This window comes from Poecilia reticulata, chromosome 16 (genome assembly GCF_904066995.2).
Source record: "Poecilia reticulata chromosome 16, P_reticulata-male-v2, whole genome shotgun sequence".
Lineage (NCBI taxonomy): Eukaryota > Metazoa > Chordata > Actinopteri > Cyprinodontiformes > Poeciliidae > Poecilia > Poecilia reticulata.
Window position 1 is genome coordinate 20,581,234 of NC_088845.1, and position 22,120 is coordinate 20,603,353.

At 39.6% G+C, this 22,120-nt stretch overlaps 3 protein-coding genes across 5 annotated transcripts; 2 read left to right on the forward strand and 1 right to left on the reverse strand.

Annotated features, from left to right (window-relative positions):
• The first annotated feature begins 1,188 nt into the window (after nucleotides 1–1,188).
• Nucleotides 1,189–6,911, forward strand: LOC103478469 (uncharacterized). The gene is made up of 2 exons (XM_008432359.3): nucleotides 1,189–1,412; nucleotides 4,876–6,911. The coding sequence occupies exon 2, from the start codon at nucleotides 4,921–4,923 to the stop codon at nucleotides 6,445–6,447; it is 1,527 nt and encodes a 508-aa protein (XP_008430581.1). The 5' UTR covers nucleotides 1,189–1,412; nucleotides 4,876–4,920; the 3' UTR covers nucleotides 6,448–6,911.
• A 1,644-nt stretch (nucleotides 6,912–8,555) lies between these two features.
• On the forward strand, nucleotides 8,556–16,479 carry LOC103478468 (uncharacterized). Of its 3 annotated transcripts, XM_081616957.1 has the most exons (4): nucleotides 8,580–8,707; nucleotides 10,293–10,394; nucleotides 10,536–10,659; nucleotides 11,822–16,479. In XM_081616957.1, exons 2-4 carry the CDS (start codon nucleotides 10,333–10,335, stop codon nucleotides 15,128–15,130), a joined length of 3,495 nt encoding a protein of 1,164 aa, XP_081473083.1. In that variant the 5' UTR covers nucleotides 8,580–8,707; nucleotides 10,293–10,332; the 3' UTR covers nucleotides 15,131–16,479. The 3 variants fall into 3 exon arrangements, with proteins under 3 accessions (XP_008430579.1, XP_081473083.1, XP_008430580.1); XM_008432357.3 differs by lacking the exon at nucleotides 10,293–10,394 and having other exon boundaries at nucleotides 8,556–8,707; XM_008432358.3 differs by lacking the exons at nucleotides 8,580–8,707; nucleotides 10,293–10,394 and adding an exon at nucleotides 8,731–8,889.
• Nucleotides 16,480–18,653: 2,174 nt separating this feature from the next.
• Nucleotides 18,654–19,894, reverse strand: LOC103478467 (trypsin-3-like). Its single transcript, XM_008432354.2, has 5 exons — nucleotides 19,761–19,894; nucleotides 19,525–19,681; nucleotides 19,172–19,425; nucleotides 18,961–19,097; nucleotides 18,654–18,878 (listed from the first exon to the last, which is right to left on the reverse strand). Exons 1-5 carry the CDS (start codon nucleotides 19,798–19,800, stop codon nucleotides 18,729–18,731), a joined length of 738 nt encoding a protein of 245 aa, XP_008430576.1. The 5' UTR covers nucleotides 19,801–19,894; the 3' UTR covers nucleotides 18,654–18,728.
• Between the last annotated feature and the right edge of the window lie 2,226 nt (nucleotides 19,895–22,120).

The following is a 22,120-nucleotide window of genomic DNA, read 5'->3' on the forward strand; positions in this document are numbered from 1 at the left end:
CAAGCGTCCTGCACGGTGTTGGGGCTGTGAGCACAACCCCCATCTGTGGACGTCGGGCCCTCATACCATCCTCATGGAGTCGGTTTCTAACCGTTTGTGCAGACACATGCACATTTGTGGCCTGCTGGAGGTCATTTTGCAGGGCTCTGGCAGTGCTCCTCCTGTTCCTTCTTGCACAAAGGCGGAGGTAGCGGTCCTGCTGCTGGGTTGTTGCCCTCCTATGGCCTCCTCCACGTCTCCTGGTGTACTGGCCTGTCTCCTGGTAGCGCCTCCAGCCTCTGGACACTACGCTGACAGACACAGCAAACCTTCTTGCCACAGCTCGCATTGATGTGCCATCCTGGATGAGCTGCACTACATGAGCCACTTGTGTGGGTTGTAGAGTCCGTCTCATGCTACCTGAGTGTGAAAGCACCACCAACATTCAAAACTGACCAAAACATGAGCCAGACAGCATAGGTACTGAGAAGTGGTCTGTGGTCCCCACCTGCAGAACCACTCCTTTATTGAGTGTGTCTTGCTAATTGTCAATGATTTCCATCTGTTGTCTATTCTATTTGCACAACAGCTGGTGAAATTGATTGTCAATCAGTGTTGCTTCCTAAGTGGACAGTTTGATTTCACAGAAGTTTGATTTACTTGGAGTTATATTGTGTTGTTTAAGTGTTGCCTTTATTTTTTTGAGCAGTGTATATCCCTTTAATTGTTCCATTATTTTTGTCACATTATTCATAATCTTAAAATAGGTTTTATGTGATAGACCAACAGAGACGATTTCACAATTAAGTGAAACAGAAAGGTACATGACTACATTTTCTGGAAACAAAATTTTTAATTTTACATTTACCTATATATATTTAAAGTGGTTAAAAGAAAATGTAGATGTAGTACAGATATATCAACAACCATTTCTTACACCTTCATTTGTTATGGATATGAAAAGTTTTCAGTGACTGGAAATTATAAGGAACCATTTTTAAGATTTTATGAGAAGCTTATATTTATGCCTAATTTTTTTTTAGTTAGTGGATGACTGTCTCTAACTTTTCTGGATGTCATGTCAAAAATAATAAAAATTTCCTCAAAGATTATTGTGTTACCAAAGTATGCTTTACAGTATTGAGACACATTTAGTCAGTCTCAAGTCACCCATGATAAAAGAAGGAAGTTCTTCAGCAGATAGGGGGCGGTAAAGCCAAGAAAACCCGGATGTGAATGTAGAAGAAAATACGTTTTCCCCCCTCTCTCTTGTTATTCGGATTGATTTGGAGGGCTAACTATCTGCTACTTGTTCGTGTGTAGCACCGGCAAGTGGGCCAAGTTCTTACTGTCTCCGGAAACAACAGAGAACAAGCTTTTTTATTGTTTCAACCCAAAGATATGACACATTTTTGATTGACGTTAACCTGAAGGTAAGGCGGTGGTAGCATCCGTGGTCTGTTTGATGCTAATGTTAGCATTGCAGGCTAATAGCAAGACAAGCCCGCGTTTAACAAAGTAAGGCGGTGAGTCGATTAAACGTGTTTAATGTTGCAGGATTTTCTTTTTACAGCGAATTATGTTGAAATACTCTGCTAGGATTCCAGTGGCTCCATCTTTTATAGTTGCAGCCTGTTTAGTACATTGTAATTATTTGGACGAATAGTTAATTCGATGTTCGTGAGTTGCATTATCTTTTTGGATGATATGCAACATCATATTTAGAAAAGTACCCAAAGCCATTTTCCGCAATTATTAATCGTTTATTATCTTGAATATTCATTTTTGTAAGCAGCGGAAAATGATAATAAAACTGTTATTAAAAATGAAGGTTTCCCAGTTTTACCCAGCACTGAATTTAGTGAAGTTTTATTTTTCTAGAATGATTTGAGTGACAAGAGCTGGAACAAAAGAAAGAAATCCGCTGAAGTTACTGTTAATGTTCATGTAGAAAAACCATAGGAAGGGAGAAGGCAATGGACATTAAGATCAAGGACGTGTATTTTTCTAATCTCCAATTAACTCGAATTCAAAGATGTCTTCAAATACGTTTACAAGCAGTGGTCTAGAATTGGTGTTATAAAACAGGAAATAAGTAGGTATGGTGGGTTTTTTTTTGTGTCATTTTTCCAAAACAGTTGTATTAGGTCTGCACGATATTATGAAAATATGCAATTCTTTTGGTGAACGCTACGACAACGATACAATACAACTAAAATTTATCTAAAACCAGGTGCATGATTTATTCTGCTTACGATTTATGGTGAGCAAGGATCCCAGATATTTGAGTCCATCCAGCTACTGAAAAATATATAACTATTTCCATTCTAACTAAGTTTTATTTAAAACGGTGCTTTTAGTTTATTGTCTTTGTATTAAAACAACTTACTTTCGATTTTTTTATTACTCTGCCACCTTACCAACTCTAACATTTTTATGCTACGTTAAACGACGAACTCCACTCCTCGCCCCAATTACTGCTGGAGATGGGCACCAGCCCCACCTGCGAGGAATCACGGGGTGAACAATGGATGGATGGTTCAACAAGTGTCACCAAATGTATTACAGGCATAGATGGACTACTCTTAAATAGTTGGCAAACATTTAATGCAGTCCAGACAGTTCTTCTCATTTAGCATATGGTTTTTTTTAATTGTAACAATAAACATGCAATATCTTGTGCAGCCCTATTTTGTGTGTCAAAACAGACAATTTTAATAAAAGAAGAATTAAATGAACTGAGATCACGTGTGTGGGTTTCAAAACATGGTTACTGTGTTTAAAAAGCCACAATTTTGGTTTCATTTATGTTCCTGAATTTACTTTAAAATCTGAAATATTACACTGAGCCGGTGAAATAAACATAGAAATTGTTAAAAAAAAAAAATCTTTGACTTGATCTGAACTTTACTTAGGCTAAGGAAGCATGTGTTCTCTCTCCGGGTTTATTCTTTCACTTAAAGTTAAGTGATCTTTAACAACCCAACTATATGGTGGAGTAAAGAAAATCTTATCAGGTAAAAGTTTTATCAGACCAACATTTTAACAGTTGGAAATTTGACACCCTTTCTTTCTTTTATAGATATCTGGGGGAACAAAATTAGATAGTCAATAATTTTCTGTGTTTGTTATCAGTGTAAATTCTCAAAACTACCATTTAAAATGTGTTTTTTAGTGGACAGAGTGAAGCCAGGAGCAAATCAACAATCCATTGTAACACTTTATTTGAAGGGGTGTGCATAAGACTGACATGACACTGTCATAAACATGACATAGCATTTGTCATGAACATAAAGTGTTTATGAATGTTTATGACAGTTGTCATGAAGTGTCATTCGGTAAATAATGACACTTTTAATGCAAAGTTGCTCTAAAAGTTGCATGAAAGTCCATTAAAAGTGCCAACTTTGCATTACATTGTCATCATTTACAAAATCATGCAAAGTTGGCACTTTTAATGGACTTTTGGAGCAACTTTGCATTCAAAGTATCGTTATTTACCGAATGACACTTCATGACAACAGTCATAAACATTCATAAAACTTCTTTATGTTCTTGACAGGTGTTACGTCAGTCTTATGCACACCCCTTCAAATGAAGTGTTACCCAATCCAGCTTATTGAGCAGAAGCACCAGCAGTAGACCCGTTGATCTAAACATGTTTATTGTTTTTTATGGACTACAATCAACCTGCATGTAGTTACAGCAACAGGTTGTAGTAAATAAGCCAGTTATAAACGACAAAGGGTGTCATGAGCTAATCTATGCGCTTAAAGAAATGTGAAAGATTTCAAGAGAAGGAACAGAAGACTTAGCAGAAAAAAGAAAAAAACTAATCAATTTTATTTTCCTTGACCATGTTCACTTTTTTTTAAGACAAATTGGGTTTGGGCTAATCTTCCCTTCTGATTTTTGATAGCTCCAGTTGACTGTAGATAAAACATAGTTTCATGGTCAAAATCGAAAACAAAAATGTACATCATCATGTTTTATTGAAAACAAAGCAACAATGGCTTTACTTTTCATACATGGATTTAAGCAAAATTTTAGAAAATTTGTGTAGCCGCCTCCTTTCAGCTGCTGACCAGCAGCATTTCATTTCTTTCCAACTGCAGCTATTGAAGATCCTACTATACCACAATACAGTAACTAGTAATAGTAGTTGATACCTCATACATTTTTTTTGTCAATCTCTTTTCAAAATTTGACAAGTGAATCGTGAAGAAAATGATTGCCTGTCTCGCATTAGAAAAAAACCATCTTGATCTTTGAGACTGAAGTGAAAATATTCTGAACTGAAAAAAACAAAAGTGGATCTTTTTGGAAGACGTGCGTCTTGTTAAGTCAACAAACCTACCCCAGGATTACACATAAGGAACACATTGACTGTCCCATATGGTGGTGGCAGCATTATGATCTGGGGTTGATCTGATGCTTTTGGACTTGGATACTTTGTTGTAAATTATTTTTGTAATAAAAAATCTTGAGGGTTAATATCTGGCAAACACAACCAGCATGCTAACTATGAGTGATATAAAATACATAAAATAAAGGTTTGATTAAAGTCCGGACTAAACTCTGGATAAAAGACTTTTTGTATTTATTTGTCTCTTAAAATAATTTCTTTAACTAAACAATAATGTGTAAAAAAGTAAGCCAAAAAGTCAGAAGGCAGGATCAGATAAGTTTATACTTATGACTACTTCCTTTTCAGTTACCTAAATATGCGAGTATTCGCATTGTGAATGGGAATATGTGTGAAATAAATAAACTATGCTAAACATGCGTAACAAATTAGCAAAAAAGTAAAACTATATATATATATTGGGGGAAATATTTTTTCATAAGCTGTATTGTTATTTTTGACGTGCATTAATTATCTGTTTGACTTTACAGGAAAGGTGTTCTTGCAGACTCCACATCAGCTGTGATCACACACATATGCCCAGCCTGATCATGGAGCGCAAGAGAAAAATCCTGCAGAGCATGCTCGAGGATGGCAACACCATAGACCTGACAAACTCGGGCCACTTCTGCTTCAGCTGCGAGCAGATCTTTGCCAATCAGAAATGCCTTGAGGAGCACGTGTGTCCCCTGGCGAGTTTCATCTGCTCCTGTGGAACGGAGTTCACCGAGTACAAAGACATGCTGGAGCACAGCACTACACACGAACCTGGGCATCAAGTGCTCGATCATAAAACCATCCGAAAGCGAAGGATCGAGAAGTACAGGGAAGAGGAGGAGAAGCTGAAAAGGTTGCAAGATGGTGAGGTTGTCTGGAAGGCACCTAATGAGGGCAGTGTACCCTCAGTTTCCAAACTTCAAGTACCCAATACTTCAGGTCTCGCTTCTTGTGTTTCTACACAAGCGGTGCAGATTCCGCAAGTGCCTGAGTTGCTTTCAAACCCTGTCCCCCAAGTTGCAGCCGTGCAGAACATCTTCGCAGATGTTGGTGCACCAACCGTGGACCTTTGGACGCTTTATCAGCCCGTTGTACTTTTGCAAACAATGACAAATTTCAGACAGACACAGCCATACACTTGTGGTAAATGTGAGCAGGGGTTCATGTCAAAGGTTGCCCTTGTCTCCCACTACAGCTCACATGTGGCAGATAAAGTCTCTGGCTGCATAGGATGCGGGTTGCTGCTGTCGAGCAAAAAGCTAGTGCCTCGATTTCACATTTGCAACTCCAACAATCAGAGCAAGTATCGACTCATCACCGCGAGACCGTTGAGTTACAAGCCCCGAAGTGGAGCCAATCCTAAAAAGAATCAGCCTTCCCGTTCGCCTCAGGTTGCTTTCGCTCAGCAGCTGGAAAACCAAAATCCAAGCGCAGCTGGAAAGAGGAGTCGGCCACTTCTGGCCGCGGTTGCAAAGAACCAGAACATCAGAACATACAACAATAACACCAACCGAGCACCGAACATCACTGCTCCTTTGCAGTTGAAGAGTCAGAATGCCACTGCGTCCAAGCCTTACTCTGGTGTTTCCATCACAGCAAAGACTCCAAACACTGGCGCGTTCAGTCCAGGTGCTCAGAGGGATCGCATCAGTCCTGTCGCGGCGCAGAAGGCGTCTGAGGACCCCTCGTCGCAGAGCAACTTCACCTGTCGGGTCTGTCATCTTCCGTTTGAAAGCGCCCAGCGGCTCCAGAGGCACAAGTGCGTCAAGGCCCAGGAGTTCATGGCGAAGCACATGATTGGTGGCAAACGAGATTACAGAATTGTAAAGGTAACACCAAGCGCCCCGCAAATGAACGGTGAGAGAAAGCTGGGATTTCCTCCCGTTGCCAGCACAAAGAAGCCCCAACACACGGCGGTCAGCGTGGAGAAGGGGAAGGCGTCGACCCCCGTCAACGGAGGCGCAGGAGCAGAGTCCGATGATGACTGTTTCATTGTTGAGAGTGGACCTGAAAAGCCAGCTGAGGTGATTTATCAAGTAACCTCATCAGTCCCCATAAAGAGTTGACTAGTAGTGTAGTGCGGCACTTTATGTTTGCATGTCACTGTTTTACGTTGACTACCAAGAATCAACGTATTTCATCACACAGGGACTACATGCTTCTGAGCTTTCCTCAAACTGCTTTAGGAGTAGGGAACTGTGGTTCAAATGCTTCTTTCATAAGCCAGCTATCTTTTTCTAATAAAGTAAATGTTCATGTAGATGGTTCACGAGTTTGAAGTTGCTCCCCCTCGAAATGGGAATTTGTGTAAATTAAGTTCAGCTTCATGATATGTGCGCGTGGTTTGTCCACTGTAGATGGGGAAACCAGGTGCTGTGTAAAAGTTCTGTTTTTTTAATCAGGTTTTTAGTCAGGTGAGTTTGTTGTTGAAGCTGTGGGACTGAAATCCTTATTCCTTGTGTGTTCCTACCAGCTTTGTCGGAGTTTATGAATACAGTATATGATGTAATAAAGTATATTTTCAAACTTGTTTTCTTTTTTTCCTTCTTGGAAATATGCAACTTGTACTGGCAAGGCTTTCTAATAAAAACATAGTACAGACAAGCCCAAAATTATTCGTACCGCTGTCAGATTTAAGCACAAAGAATTTTAATTTTGCCAACATGCTTCCTCTGACTTGAAGTACTTTTACCAGTTTGGAGTGGGCCAGCCATCGCCCAATTTGAGTGTGATTTGTGGGGAATACTTTAGGGTTAGGGTGATGGCCAGAAGGCCCTCCAAACCCCTAAGACGTGAGGCTCATCACCAAAGATAACCTTTGGGAACATGCAAAACGCTCCTCAGCAATTATAAGGATTTGATTGCTGTAATGCCAATGAATGCCATAAAAATATATATTATTAAAAAGTGTATAGATAATCAATGCCATGCCATTTATCATCAAAATGTAAATAAATGTTTCTTTTTTTAACAGTTTCATCTTTTGAGTGTTTCGCTTGCTGTCACAAACATACTCCATTACATGATTATTCATTCTGTTCTTACATGAATAATTTTGGGCTTAAGCGTTTGTACACAGTTAATCTAAATTTGTCCAGATGCCAGGAGAATAGTGAAATGGATATTTTCCAAACTTCCGACTTCGAAGTAAATATCAGCAGTGTTATCCCTTGAGAAACGGGCAGGTAATAAAACGCAAATAGAGTAACGTTTTGTTGTCAAATGTTCAGTTTATTTTTTTTTTTAAAACTGTTTATAATAACACAATTATTTAAGTGCTTACACCTTTAAGTGAGAGTTGTAATTGCTGCTCTTGTCCACTCACATTTCGGAATAACCCCAACCCAACTGCACAAGTTCTCCAGCAGAGGGAGTAGCTTGAAATAAAACACAATTGTGATTTAGCAAAGTAGATCGTCATCAATGCGTTTATGAGGCATTCACAGACTGCTTGTGAAAGCATCATTACACAACAAGCGCCAGTGTAAATACCAAATAAATTACATTCGGAGAGCTGGCGCTTGAATGACTTAATTTATTTTGTTTAATATTGTAATAACGGAAAAGTTGGGCTGTTTGGAAATACAATTAGAAATTGGGAGAAAAAAAAACGTGTTACTTATGCTTACAGAACTAAACAGCATTTTGTCACTACTTTAGTTATCTTTGTATGATAGTAATATTCTATAATATATGTGACGAAAATAAAAACAGAAAAATCTGGAGAAGGGAAAATACCTTTTCCCAGCAGTTATACACAATTCTTGTTTTACTTTGTTGTTTTTAATTCCACATTGTAAGAAAATGAATGTTTCCAATGGAAAATTGAAAGACAAAACGCAATGGCATTCATGTGTATGATGAGCGTAGGCAAACGTCAAATCAAAACTTTAAATACCATAAATCTCAATTTAAACTCTATATCAGGCGTTCCGTTTATTCAGACCCAGTGTTACATTGGAGGCATTTGCACACTAAACATTTTAATTTGTATCCAAAATGTTAGGGAATATATTCAAAGTAAAACATATTAGTGTATGCTGTTATTATTATTCCTAAAACATACATTCCGGTCAGCGTCTTTTTAAATATAGCTGTCTAGTTATTACTCTGTTTTGTCAAGAGCCTGTTGTAGTATTCCTCATTACTGTGGAAACATCTTGGGATTTTGTGCATTTTTTGCTAGTCCTCTAGGAGAATAGTCCTATTTCCGACGGAACGGGAAGCAGACGCTCTGTTAACCCACACAGCGCTATTAGCATTAGTCTGGCTGCTTTGTGCATGGATAACGAGTGTCGTATTGCAGAAAACTGGCCCGAAAAGAAGGTAAAGCCTGGTTCCCGTGTGCAACCCCGTGTCTGGGTCACTGTTACACCGCAGAAAGTTTCCAAACAGCCTCAGAGAGAGCCAGGTTTGAGTTAGCTAGTGCTAGCTAGCGGAGCAGCGGTTCGTGCACGCGACGCAGAAACCAATCCCGACTTGGTTTTACCCCGCGCAGGCAAAGCAGTGTAAGGCAGGCACTTTGTGTTTACCACCCATCACGCTCCACGAACCGCAGCTCTAAAATGATTCACTCACTCCTTATTGTTTATAAACAAAGTTTTGCCAGTAGACGCTGGGGTTAACGGGTTGGTGCGGTTGGCCTGCGACGCTTTAGAAAACCGAGCTAGCTAACTGGCCTACAGAACCATAGATGCCTCACATTCACTGTTGGTCATGCTGCTATTAGTTTCTAATGTTAACTGGTGTCTGGATGCAGGGGTGAAACATTACAAAAAGGCTTGGGAAACAAGTCTGTGCCATTTTGTCTGATCGGCATAAGTGGTGTGAAATATGAGACAGACACAAGTCATTGTTGGTCAGAAAGTCTCCATCAGATGTTCAATGGAGGAGAGGAGCGGGCTGATGTTAACAGCAGCTTCTACATCCGGACATGCAGTTTCCCCTATGTTTTTATATTTATTGATCATATGCAGTGCTTTGAACAAGTTACTGTGTTTTTGTTACAGCACATCTCTCCACGTGTAAATGAGCTGTTTTGGGATGCGTTAAAAATGATATCCAACTAACCAATAGAGTTGTTCAGTAAAAAGTCGTGTTTTTTATGTTTCATTTAGAGGCGCACTGATGAGAAATGATTACTGATCTGCCAATACCGATTTTATTCATGTACTATAGAAAGAGCAAACACAGTTGTTTTAAATTAACTTTATGAGCAACAGTGATTTGCTCATAGTAACATAAAATCAAACAATTTTTGTAAAATGACCCACATTCACTCTCTCAAAGCATTACTAAAAATCTACTAATAAAGTCAAATGAAATATTTTAAAATGTGCAAACTAATCCAAATGCACACTTTTTGGCATTCTGGCAAAAGCAGATGCTGGGATTGACTGACAAGTTTGTAGGTGTTTGGAAAACTGAACACCATTCAGTAGGAACAATCCACTCAGTGACACACTTGTTTTTTCACATGATTGACCCAAAAGAAGACGGATCCAAAGCAGCATTCACATAACCAAACCATGCTTCAGCCCACTGGTTTGATGCATCTGCTTCATGAACTACCGCACATGTCATAGCTTCAGTTCACTAGTTTTCCCTCAGCAGCAACTCATGCACCAGAAAGAGTTACTTTCAAAGTTACCTCTGATGTGTCATGTATCCACTTATTGGGAAAAATAAGTACATTTCGTTTTCCAGTTTGCCGATTACTGATCAGTCTAAATCAAAATTGTCGTCAGACAATTTCTCAGAGCACCTGATGCTTTCAGTGTTTTTAATGTTGCAGCTAGTGGATATCGCATACAGCAGACAAGTTACATTGAACGTTGTTCATTTTTAAGTAAAAACTGCAACCTCTATAGATGTGTAGAATAGTATATTTTATATTTTCCCCCACTGATAGGCAATGAAGAATCCTTTATCTGCTTCAGATTTATACCACCATGAACGATGATGCCCGTGCTTGTTTATCATCTTCATACGAACACAATGCAAACAACCACTTGTAAGCTGTTGACACAAACCACCACTGTGGCACTTTTTCATGCTTTTTTTGCTGCAAATTCTACATATTGATGTCAGACATTACGATTACGTTGTTCTTTGATTTTGCATCACTGCTTGTTTGTCATTTTCTTCCCTGCAGACTTCTTGCCATGGGGACTAAAATGTCGTTCGGCAAAGGAAGCGGTGATCAAAATACAGAATCTGATTTAACGTCTGCAAGCTCCCCCTGCAGTTTTGTTCACGCTCCATCAGACTGCAAGCAGGTAGCTACTGAAGGAAGAAAAAGTGCATGGAAAGCAAGAGTTATAAGAAAGTGCTGATGTTGAAAACTCGCCAGTTTTAGGAGCGCATGTCTACAGTTTTAATTTTAAAGTACACCATATTATCTCACAGTCCCAAGTATGGTACCCTGCAAAAGTATTCATGCCCTTTGAACTTTTAAATATTTTTTCCTCAAACACTAACATTTGATAGGGTTTTTATGTGAAATACCAGCTAACGGTATTGTGTAATTGTGAAATGTAAAATTAAAGCAATTAGATGCCTGTTTTTTTTTTTTTTTTTAGAATTAGAGATCTAAAGGTGTAACGACCATGGCATTCATATTCACCTGAAGTCAGTATTTTTTAGAATCACCTTTCCCTGGAATTGCATTCTAAAGTTTTTTGAAATTACCAAGAGCAGTTTTCAATATTTCACACAAATGTTCAATTAGATTTATATCTGAACTTTGACTGGGCCATTTTAACACATAAATATGCTTTTATGTAAACCATTCAGTTGTAGCTCTGGCTTGATATTTAAGTCAATGCAGTGCTGGAATGTGAATATCTGCTCCAGTCTCAACACTTGTTGCTTCTAACAAGTTTACTTTATTTGTAGCCTTATCCATATTTCTGTCAACTTTAAAAAATAAAAAAAACTTAGCTGCCTCTGCTGGGAAAAAATGGATCCCCACAGCATGGTGCTGCTGCCACCATGTAGTGTTGCTTATTATATTAAGGCCTTATTCAAGGCTGGCTATAAATATAGTGAAAGAACAAAATCAGAAGAAGAATAGGGAACAACAAAGTATGAATGGAGTTTTTTGTAAAACCTTTACTGAGGTTCTGCAGCAGTTTCCCTTTAGATATGGAGCACAAATGCTAAAAAATATTATCATTTTAGGAAAAAAATGTTCCAGTGTGGACAGAGCCTAAATGTGGATAAAATACATTGTGGTTTCTGGTTGTGATGTGTGGCAGATTGTGAAAATGCTCGGGTGCGATCAAGTCTTTTGCATGGCTTTGCATTATTAGCTTACTTGTTTATCTGCATGCTGTAGTCACATGAGAAAGATTAAAGTGCATCTTAAAGTTGTTTAATTTTTTTGGAGAGTTTTCCAACCAAACACATTAAAGCCTCTTTTCCCTCATTATTCAACAGACACCTGCTGGTGAGAGGTGCGGAGAGGACATGAGTGCGACAGATCTGAATCAGTCTGCTCTAAGAGAGTCAGAACACAAGGAGTCTGACGTCCATACGAGCTCTACAACTGCAGACCTAAAATGTCAGCCAAGTGAGGACGCGTTGTCACAAGTGGGGATGGACAGTGGACCTCAGCTGACCTCTGTGAACTCTCCAACATATAAGAAAAGGGCCAAACGAAGACGTGGGAGGCATGTTAAAGGCAAACAGACTTTGACTGAAGAGAAAAAGGATTCAGAGGCTGCTAGTTGTGATACAGATCAGCATGAGGACGTCAGCGCCACAACAGCTTTGTCAGCAGCTTCAGTCAACCACATCACTGGTGATTCAGACCATCATATAATCAGTGGATCATCTCAAGATGAGAAATCAGGTTCGGACGCCGTCCTGAGTGACAAAGTAGATGGTGAGGTCACATTGCAGGTAAGAAGAAGAGGACGGCCAAAAAAATCAGAATCTACAGCTTCCCAACAAACTGCTCCAAAGCTACCCACACCCCGTCAATCTAATAACCTCGGATGGACCCTGAGGAGTAGAGGAGAGCAACACCCTTCAACAGAGAACGGAAACCCTGGCAGCAATACTGACATAAGGATAACAGAGGGGACTTCTACAGACTACAGTAACCCGATATACAATCATGGCATTAGAAGGAGAAGAAGGACTAAGCCTCTGGTTAATGAGAATGTTCCAGCCAAAGTGGCAAAGTTGGATGATTCCACAGAGGCTTCACCTGTGTTGAGCAATGAGGCAGGGGAAGCAGAGACAGACAAACAGGTGGAACGCAGTGCTGATAAACAGGAGACTGATAGGAACATTAATGCCGAAGAGCCTTTAGTACAACAGTTGCAATCCTTTCCAGAGCCAGAGAAGAGTCCTGAAGAGGATCTGAACAGATTAGATTTGTTAGATCCCTCTCAAACGGAAAGCTCTGATATAAAGACGTCCTCGAGGACAAATGGCAGAGAGGAGTCTCAGTTACAAATTCCTAATTCATCTGATCATCCAGATCATCTGCTCTCTGCAGATGCGCAGAGAGCAGAAACCTCTGGCATGGCTTTAGAATCATCCTCTGAAAAAACACTACAACCTATAACTGTGAAATCTGAGAATATTGAGATGGAGGTTAATGCTTTACCTCCTGTGTCAGATAATCATGCCTCTCAAAACAGTGCAGACACCTCAGTTACATTACCAAACAGGGCTCATACAGTCTATAGGTGTAAGAAAGGTGGCAAAAGAAAGAGAAGAGTTTTTAAAGTTCCCACAAGCAACAACCATGTAGAAAAACAGGAGGCTACCCCCGAAGTTGAACAGAAACCTGACTGTGGCAATGTGAAGACAGAAGCCAACTCGGATGTCAACGATAATATTGTTTATGTTAAAAAAGGGGGCAAAAACATGCTAAAATGTGGCTACTGTGGCCGTCTATTTAAATTTCTGTCTCAGTTGATCGTCCATCAGCGCATTCATACAGGAGAGAGGCCCTTCAAATGCACAGAATGTGGGAAAGGTTTTACCAAAAACTCCAACTTGAATCTCCATCTCAAGATGCACCTAAAGAACAACATGTATCAAAAATGCCAGCTGTGCAAAATCAGAGTCTCCATCTCGCAGTTCACCGCTCATATGGAGACACACACACAGGGGGTGAACGAGCCGGCCCTTATTTATCCCAACAGGAGAATAGAAAATCTAAGCCAACCCAGAAGCATCAAGAGTGCCCAGGAAATTCAGAATGAATTTGAGGAGAAAAAAAGCAGCAAAACATGCCAGTACTGCGGCAAGACGTTCCCATTCCAGTCCGCCCTCAAGCGACACGTCCGCATCCACACGGGAGAGAAGCCCTACAAGTGTGACATATGTGGCAGAGCTTTTGGGCAGTCTTATTTCCTCCGTGTGCACGAGCTGACGCACTGGACTGTGAAGCGCTACAACTGCACCCGTTGCGAGAAGTCCTTCTCCCACTACAGCAACGCCAAAAACCACCCGTGCAAACCGGTAAGCGGCAGCAACGACTCCCAAGCCAACAGACGCATAAAGCCGCTGCTGACGTACACGTGCTACATCTGCAAGAACATTTTCGAACACCTGCAGAACTTCAACAATCACATGAAGGAGCACACGGGCACCAAGCTGTTCCGCTGCTTGTATTGCGACAAGCTGTTCAGCGTGATGTCTGACTTCGAAGCCCACCGGAGTCGGTGCGCAGCGGAAAGGAACGTGTTCAGCTCAATAAAAGAGGAGGAGATGATGTCAATGATTCGTTACAGAGTGCCTTCGCATAGCACTTCGAAATGCAACAGTCCACCTTGTGTTGCGCCTTCAGATTTTAAACCCCAGAAAAAACAGCAAAGCATTGTTCGCAAAAGACGCCCCGCTCACTTAGGCAAGCCGCTTCAGATCCCAGTCAGCCCCGCTCTTCCTGTCTCATATGTTGTCTCAAGGCTAAACAAGTTGGATAACAGATCCGATCCCAGGAAATACTTGTGTCCGAGCTGTGGGCGTCAGTTTCGGCACATGGGCAGGCTCCGGGCCCACATGCTCACCCATTCTCCCAACCAGACATTCCCCTGTACCCAGTGCGGAAAGACGCTGGGAAGCTGGAAGAAACTATGGATTCACCAGAGGGTCCATCGGCAGCCAAGTGGCCGTTTCACGTGTCCCCAGTGCGGGCAGGGTTTCCGATTCGCCAGTTCTTACAGAGAGCACATGAATCAGCACCCCGACTACCACTGGATCAAAGAGAGGCCGAAGAAAGTTTCACTGCCTTATCAGTGCGAGCAGTGCACATGTAGCTTTGGGACTCTTGATCTGCTGTTCACCCATCAGCTCTGCCATTCGTCAGTGCTAGACCTACGCAAGGAGCCAAATTTAGTGTTGCTCACTGACCCTCACAGTTCTCAGTCGAGAGCCAAAATTGCCCCACCTAGCGAATTTGCACCCTCAGCTGGCAGAACTAGCTCTGTTTTATACTCTTCACAAAAACACCCAGATCTAAATCCTCAAATGCAACCTTTAGACGTAGATTATTCTACTCATTGTCCCAACAGGACACATTTAATTGGCACCAATAAAGTTAAAGAAAATGGCCCCGGAAAACCTTCTGCACCCCTAAAACATGTGAACTCAACCTGGACTCAAAATACCAGCAAATCAAACAAAGACTCCTCAGACAGTTTAGAGTGTGCTGTGTGTGGAGTTGTATTTCCTGCAGTCTCAGACCTATTTCACCATTATATGGACCACGCAAGAGGCCTGGTTTAAAATAATGCATTTTAAACGTATGTCAGTGAGGTAAGACCAGTGCCACTGAAAAGACCAGTGCCACTGAAAGGTTGAGGTTAAGAGTTTACATTGAAGGAATCATAGGATAATCTACAGACACCAGCTTAAATTTAGAAAGATGATCATGTATGATTCTTCCCCTTTAACATGAGATCTGGAAAAAAAGATGAACACGGTGTAAAGCTGCTTGTGCCATGGGCCAGTTAAAGCCATCAAGGTGTACTGAGGTTTTAAAAAAGTTACATCTTCATAACATATAAAATTTTACATCACAAAAAAGAAATGGGGCACAGTGTTGCTCTTGAACGGCCTATGAGCCATTTAAAATTGTCTCTCTGTTTTTTTCGTACTGATAAGTACCCATTTGGTTGTTTGGGGAATATTCTCTTATGCTATTTTGTTTGTTTTCTTAATACATTGATATTTTTACACAAGATTGTCATAGAGTCTCGTATTCATGGAGACAAGCCCATACCTAATTATTAAAGCTTATTCTGTATATGCGCCTTACCTTAGTTTATCAACATAGTTTCTGTTAGCTTGAGCAAACTACCTGAAAACCTTTAGATGTGGAGCTATAAAACTTTAAAATTGCTCAAGTATGCCTAAAACTGTAGCTGTGTGTCAGAAAAGCATGTTGGATTATTAGTGTTCTGGGTAGATGAGTTACTCACCAGACTCAGAGATTTAATACTGGGATTGGATTTGTGTCTAAAGAATGTGTTTGGGTACGCATAAATTACTCTAAATAGGAAAAGCATAATACCCCCCCAAGAATCTTCCTCTTGATCATCAGGAATTTAATAATGGCTTGAGAAAGTTTTGTTTTATGTGCCTGTTCTAAAATAACATGAGCTGTTTCTGTAAGCATTCTACTTTGAATTGATGGATGGCTGAATATTTTTCCTGACAGTCAGTTGCAGAGGTGCAATGGATCGTGAAATGTCACTGTGAACTGAACATCCACCTGGTGTTTTCTGACCTCGGTTTATTTCTATGGGAACAATCAGAAATGAAAAGAGATTTGGTCGCAGACACTCATCAGTATTTTCTAAGATTTTAAAACTGATTACCGACTTTGTACATGTTCATTATGATGGATTTCAATTTGATAATATGCTGATCAGTACACTGGCTGATAAACATGCCCCTCCTGTTGTATCTGAGCTCTCGCAGAACATTAATGTTTTGCTCCTTGTCTTGTTGCCTTGAGTATTTTGGAACCATGAAATACAGTTGTTTTTTTTTAAGAAACACATTTTGTTTTGTTGTACATAAATTTATGCTCTAGTTTCTCTTACAAATAAAGTTTCTTTTTCCACATAAAACTGTCTTTTTTAAGCTTATGAAACTTTTATTTTCTTGAAGATGAGAGGAGTCTTGACTCCAACACATACAGTTATTGGAATCTCTGTAAAAGACGTGTAAAGTGTCTGAAAAAGTAAAGATGCTTGAACATTGCAGGATTTAATATTTGGCTCTTCATCAGAAAAACAGATACAAAACATAAGTCCTGGAATGTGCAGATCTTTTTATTCATTCAACACAAATTACTGATTGAGTTTGCTTTTATTATAACTTGCATACAGTTGGTAAAATAAGTATTAAATGCATTGAGGCGTTGACATGGATTCACACCAGTCGTCAGTAGCAACCTAAGAGATCTATGAATTTAAGGGTATTAGAAATTCGAAGTATTGAAACTGCTAAAAATTTTTAAATGTTTTCTGGAAAAGCCTTTTAAACAACTACTAACGTCAAGACATGTTCTGTATGGGGAAGTTAGTCATATTGTTCTTTGGAGTGACTGACACATTCGTTCTCATGAACTCTTTGGAACTCCATAGGGTCTTTTCTATACTCCCTAAATTTATTTCCACTGATTTTTGATTATATACCAGTAAGGTGATTGAGTGAGTTTAGCAGATATTTTCCTGGTGATGTGAATGAAATCAGAAGCTGGCAAATAGAAACAATTTGCAAGTACTTTATTTAAAGTGCTTTCCCAAATTGTTGAAAAGTACAACAAGTCTAATTTAGTGATAGAAAATGAGAAAAAATGCTTGTGTGTCTATATGTACAGCGACTGTAAATACTTGATATCAACTACATGCTATTTTAAAGTAAGAATACTTGCTCCTGAATGTCTCACCGAGTTGTTTGAAATCTTTGTGTTTGTGTAATGTTCAGCCACACTGTGTACTGCGGTGATGTAAAACTAGTAATTTCAAGAGGCATTTATGATGCGTTTTACATTCTTGTGATCTTGTTTTTCTTTTTAATCCAGCTGAGCAAGAAGGTATATAACCTTAACCCGAGGCCTTCAGCCTCTAAAAACTGTACCTGCAATAGAATCCCCTTTCAGAGTCCATGTCTATTCCAGATGTTCCAAGTTCATCCTCACAACTCATTAGGATTTACCCTGGGGTTGGGCAGTCCCACCCAACCCCAGATCAAATTCCCCAACCTTCTGTTCGCCAAAGTCTTCCAAGACATAACAGACTAGTTCTGATGATACAATACACAAATTTGATCATATACCTTAAGTCATGAATCACTTGGTGTTTAAATTAACGTGCTGTTCGTTGTGGACATCCACTCCTCGCCACAAAAGAGCACTGTGCATCGTACCCCATTAGCTGACAAAACAGTTGAACGCACTCTACAGTCACTGACGTTTCTCATCAGCACATCAGAACACCCAGATGGCATCCTTACCAGGACACCATCCAAAAACACCAAAATGTCTGACTAATCTTAAATGACATTAGACGTAAAAATACAGGCAACAGGCAGAGCTTTCCTTCTTGTATCTTAAAGTACATTGAGGTTCAGTGGCCGTGCCTTTAATAAATGGCACGATGATCTTTGTCATTTACCAGTGGAAATAATCAGTAGTCAGTTTAGTCAATTATAGATGAATATTTTATGGTTTTAGAAAGTATATTTATTTTTACATTTTACTAATTTAGAGAAGTTCTTATAACTGGTAAGCTTTCTCAACAGTGGATGTTGTGAAGCAAGCAAAGGTAGAGATGTGAATTGAAGCTATTTATTGTTTGTCATATTGAAGGTTTCTTCAGATCCATCGCTGACTTTTTTTTTTTTTTACTCAGTCTAAGAACATGATGTTGCAAGTCCAGGTGTTGTAGTTGCACACGTTGCCATGACCACCGGACCTTTTTCTCATGGCACAGCTGTAACACCAGGTCACTCTGCCCTGGGGCCACCGGAGACAATGATACACAGAGGAGAGAAGACGAGGTAGGGGTCCTTACCTCCTTCTAGGAATCCGGCTCAGATTATGTTGGAGTTGTTGTATGTTACTCAGATTCGGTTTAAATTGAAGTGTGGTTTTTTATTATCTTTGGCCATACGTGATGGTAATGTTGGCATGATGTGCAAGCTGATTTTATAATAACAGCTTTCTATTTTCTATTTTATTTTGTGCTGATTTAGAAAAGGAAATTTTTTACCCAGAGAAATAAAACAAACAAGAACATTATTTTCACCATTTATTTGTCATATTGTGAGATTGTTCAGCGTCACGACAGATCTCAATGACTTTATTCTCCATCTAGTTGGAGGCCATGGTGTTTTGGATCCAGCTGTTGTAGTTGCAGACCTTGGTGTAGACACCGGGCCTGTTCGCCTGGGCGCAGCCATAACCCCAGGACACAATGCCCTGAAGCTGACCATTGCAGACCACGGGGCCACCAGAGTCACCCTGAAACACAGAGAAGGCATGAGTTAAAGTCCTCTGAAGATGTACCTGTTTTACCAAATGCTGTTTTTTGTTCGTGTTCTACCTGGCAGGAGTCCTTGCCTCCCTCCAGGAATCCGACGCAGATCATGTTGGAGGTGATCTCTCCAGGGTAGGAGTTCCTGCAGCTGGTGTCGCTCAAGACGGGGGCATCCACGCACCTCAGAGTATCAGGGTAGTTGGCTAAAGCATCATAAATAAATATAAATATCCATTCTAAACTGCGATGCATTGTATATAAATGATGTGGCACTGACATCCAGAGCTGAGGGTGTTTCCCCATCCAGAGATCAGACAGCTAGTGCCGGCGCCGACACAGCTGGAGGGCAGGGACACGGTGGACACGTAGCTGTTCAGGCCAGCAGGGGAGCCCAGCTTGATCAGCATGATGTCATTGTCCAGGGTGTAGCTGTTGTAGCTGGGGTGACGGATGACCTTTGAGGAGTCGATGAACTGCTCTGTTCCCTCATTGACAGCGATGTTGTGCTCGCCAAGACGCACGTTGATGCGACTGCAGAGAGAAGGAAGATTGCACACGTACCCTGAAACTTTGTGAAATGTTGTAATTTTGAGTGTCTTTTAAAGCTACATCCGCAGATGATTGACTTACGACTGATAGCAGTGAGCGGCGGACACCACCCAGGAGCTAGTGATCAGGGAGCCTCCACAGAAGTGGTAGCCAGCGTTCAGAGACGCGATGTAGGGCACAGAGTTCTTCCTGCACTCGTAGCCACCAACGATCTTGTCATCCTCCAGGGGAGCAGCATCTGTAAACCAAAGCGTAAGACTTTTAAAGCCTCAAATGAATATAATACAAGATTAAATTAATCCTTGACAGAAACTTACAAGCTGCAGCAACAAGAGCCAAGAGAATGAAGTACTTCATGGTTGCACCTAATGAATCCACACACTTCTGGAGCAGATGCAGTGGGTTTATATAGAGGGGAACTCTCTGACTTTGCCGCTCTTTATCAGTCCCTTCTCTCAAGGTTTTTCCATCTAACTTGCTCAGTGATTAAATATTATCTCACCTGGGAAAAAGCCTCCTGGTCGAAGATAAAAAAAAAAACAAACACAGAATCCCTCATATCGCCTGTTTTTAAGCTGACTTGTCTAACAGTCTTTAATATGTCTGTGCACTTAAAATTAAGTATATTAAGACCTATAGTGGCTCCTAGTTGTGTATATATTCCTCTCATATTTTCCAGATTTTATCACATAAAAAAATGAGTCCATGGTTAATCACTTGAAACGTTTTTACATCATGAAGTGACATTCTGCACCAGTCAAATAAAAAATCAAACAAGTCTACTAAAGGAAAATATAGATAAATAAATCTGCAACAACTTGTTTTTTCATAAACATGTATACCATTCAAAAATGTTTGGTGAAGTACTTTTTGATTTTATTTCAGTTTTTAGTCGTTTTTGACTATAACCATGCCATGCCACTTTTTTTTGGGCAATACTTCCACCGCACTGGTTTGTATAATTTTTTCTAATCTATCAGATTGTTATCACATCTTCTCTTCATGTGACCACCCCCCCGTCCCCCCTAGAAAATTCTGCTAAATTTACTTATGAATCATCCTTACTCCATTCCAAAACTTTTCAGCTTTTCTCAGTTAAAGCAATTCTTTTGTTACTTTACATGAATTCTTCAGTGTGGAAAATAAAATCCCTTTTCATACTTTGTTTCTAGTAGACAGTAAATGTTTCGGGTCAAAACTAACTACTGTTTGGAAATGTTTATGGTTTCATTCAGTCTGACACATATTATGGTTCCATCTGATACAGCTGTATAACTACATCATTTTGAGCCTTTCAAACTTCTCCAAAACTGTCTTTAGTTAAAGAGTGTAAATCACCAGATGTCTGTTCCAATAAGACTGAATGCTGAAACTGAACTAAAAGGTGCTTAAACAAAGTATTAGTTCAGTGTCAACCCAACCTTGCAACTTGTAATAAACACATTTCTACCTCAAACAGTTTTCTTAATTTTGCAGCTGAATAATACAGTTAAATCTTGGAAATGGTTCATCTTGTTTCTTTTATTTTTACGACAAAATCTAGCAGCTTTTTATATTGCAAAATATAACTTAAGCATTTGGAGATCCAATCTTAGGGAGAAAATATGCGCATTTTGTATTTGTTTAAAGTCTTAAATAATTGATGTTCAAGCTCGTCTGAGTAATCTATCATATTATTTATTCTATACATTTGATAAGTTCACAACTTACGTGCTTCTTGCCACAAAATACACAAATAAGTGAAAATATCCAGTGTTTTTCTATAAGTGACTTAAAATGGTTGGTTTTGTTAATTAAATACAAGATTTTTGTGTTTGTTGGTCATTTAAAAAATTTTGTAAGAATCCAAAGCGTTTAAACCTACAGGCTTGTGTACTTTGAGAGATTGCCTTTGGACAGATTCCTTATCTTTGTATGTTTAACACAGATGGTCAGAGCAGGAACTTACTTTCTCTTTTCTAAGAAATCAACTCACAAGACGTGTGAAAATTGTGCTGTTTCATCGGAATAGTTATTTAGGGAATTCTGACATATTTCCAGGCACCTCAATTGGCTTTTCACCATTTAATAATATAAACTAAAGTTAATAGTTTTAACATGCAGATGCAGCATAGAACAGTCACAAAATCTTTCTTTACGTAGGAAATCTGCATTTTCAAGCTGGTCAAGAGCAGAAGAGAGGAAAACTCTTATTTCTGTTAAAACATAATATTTCTAGGTATCACACTGAACTACTTGTTCTAGTTAGTGGTTCTGATAATTTAATTGTTTTATTCTGAATTTTTTGTATAAATATAAGCATACATATAAATATGACAGTCTTTATAGCTCTTAATTTTTTTTTTTTTGCCATTTTCCCATTTTGCAGTCTTAAGCCTTACTCAAAGTGGGGCATATTTGTGTTGCATATCTGAAAAGTGTGACATTCTGTATTCAGTCCCCATATTTTGTTGAAATTATGACATCTTTTAGCGGATGTCTGCAAGCTGTGCACATCTTTTGCCAGCTTTTTCAATTGAAATTAGATCTGGACATTTTAAACATGAATATGTGTGGAACTTTATTACTTTATGTAGTAAGTCTGGCTACACGCTAAGTGTTATCTTCCTGTTTCTCCCAAGACTGCCTTGTATTTAGCTCCATCCGTCTTCCCATCAAACTAGACCAGCTTCAAACT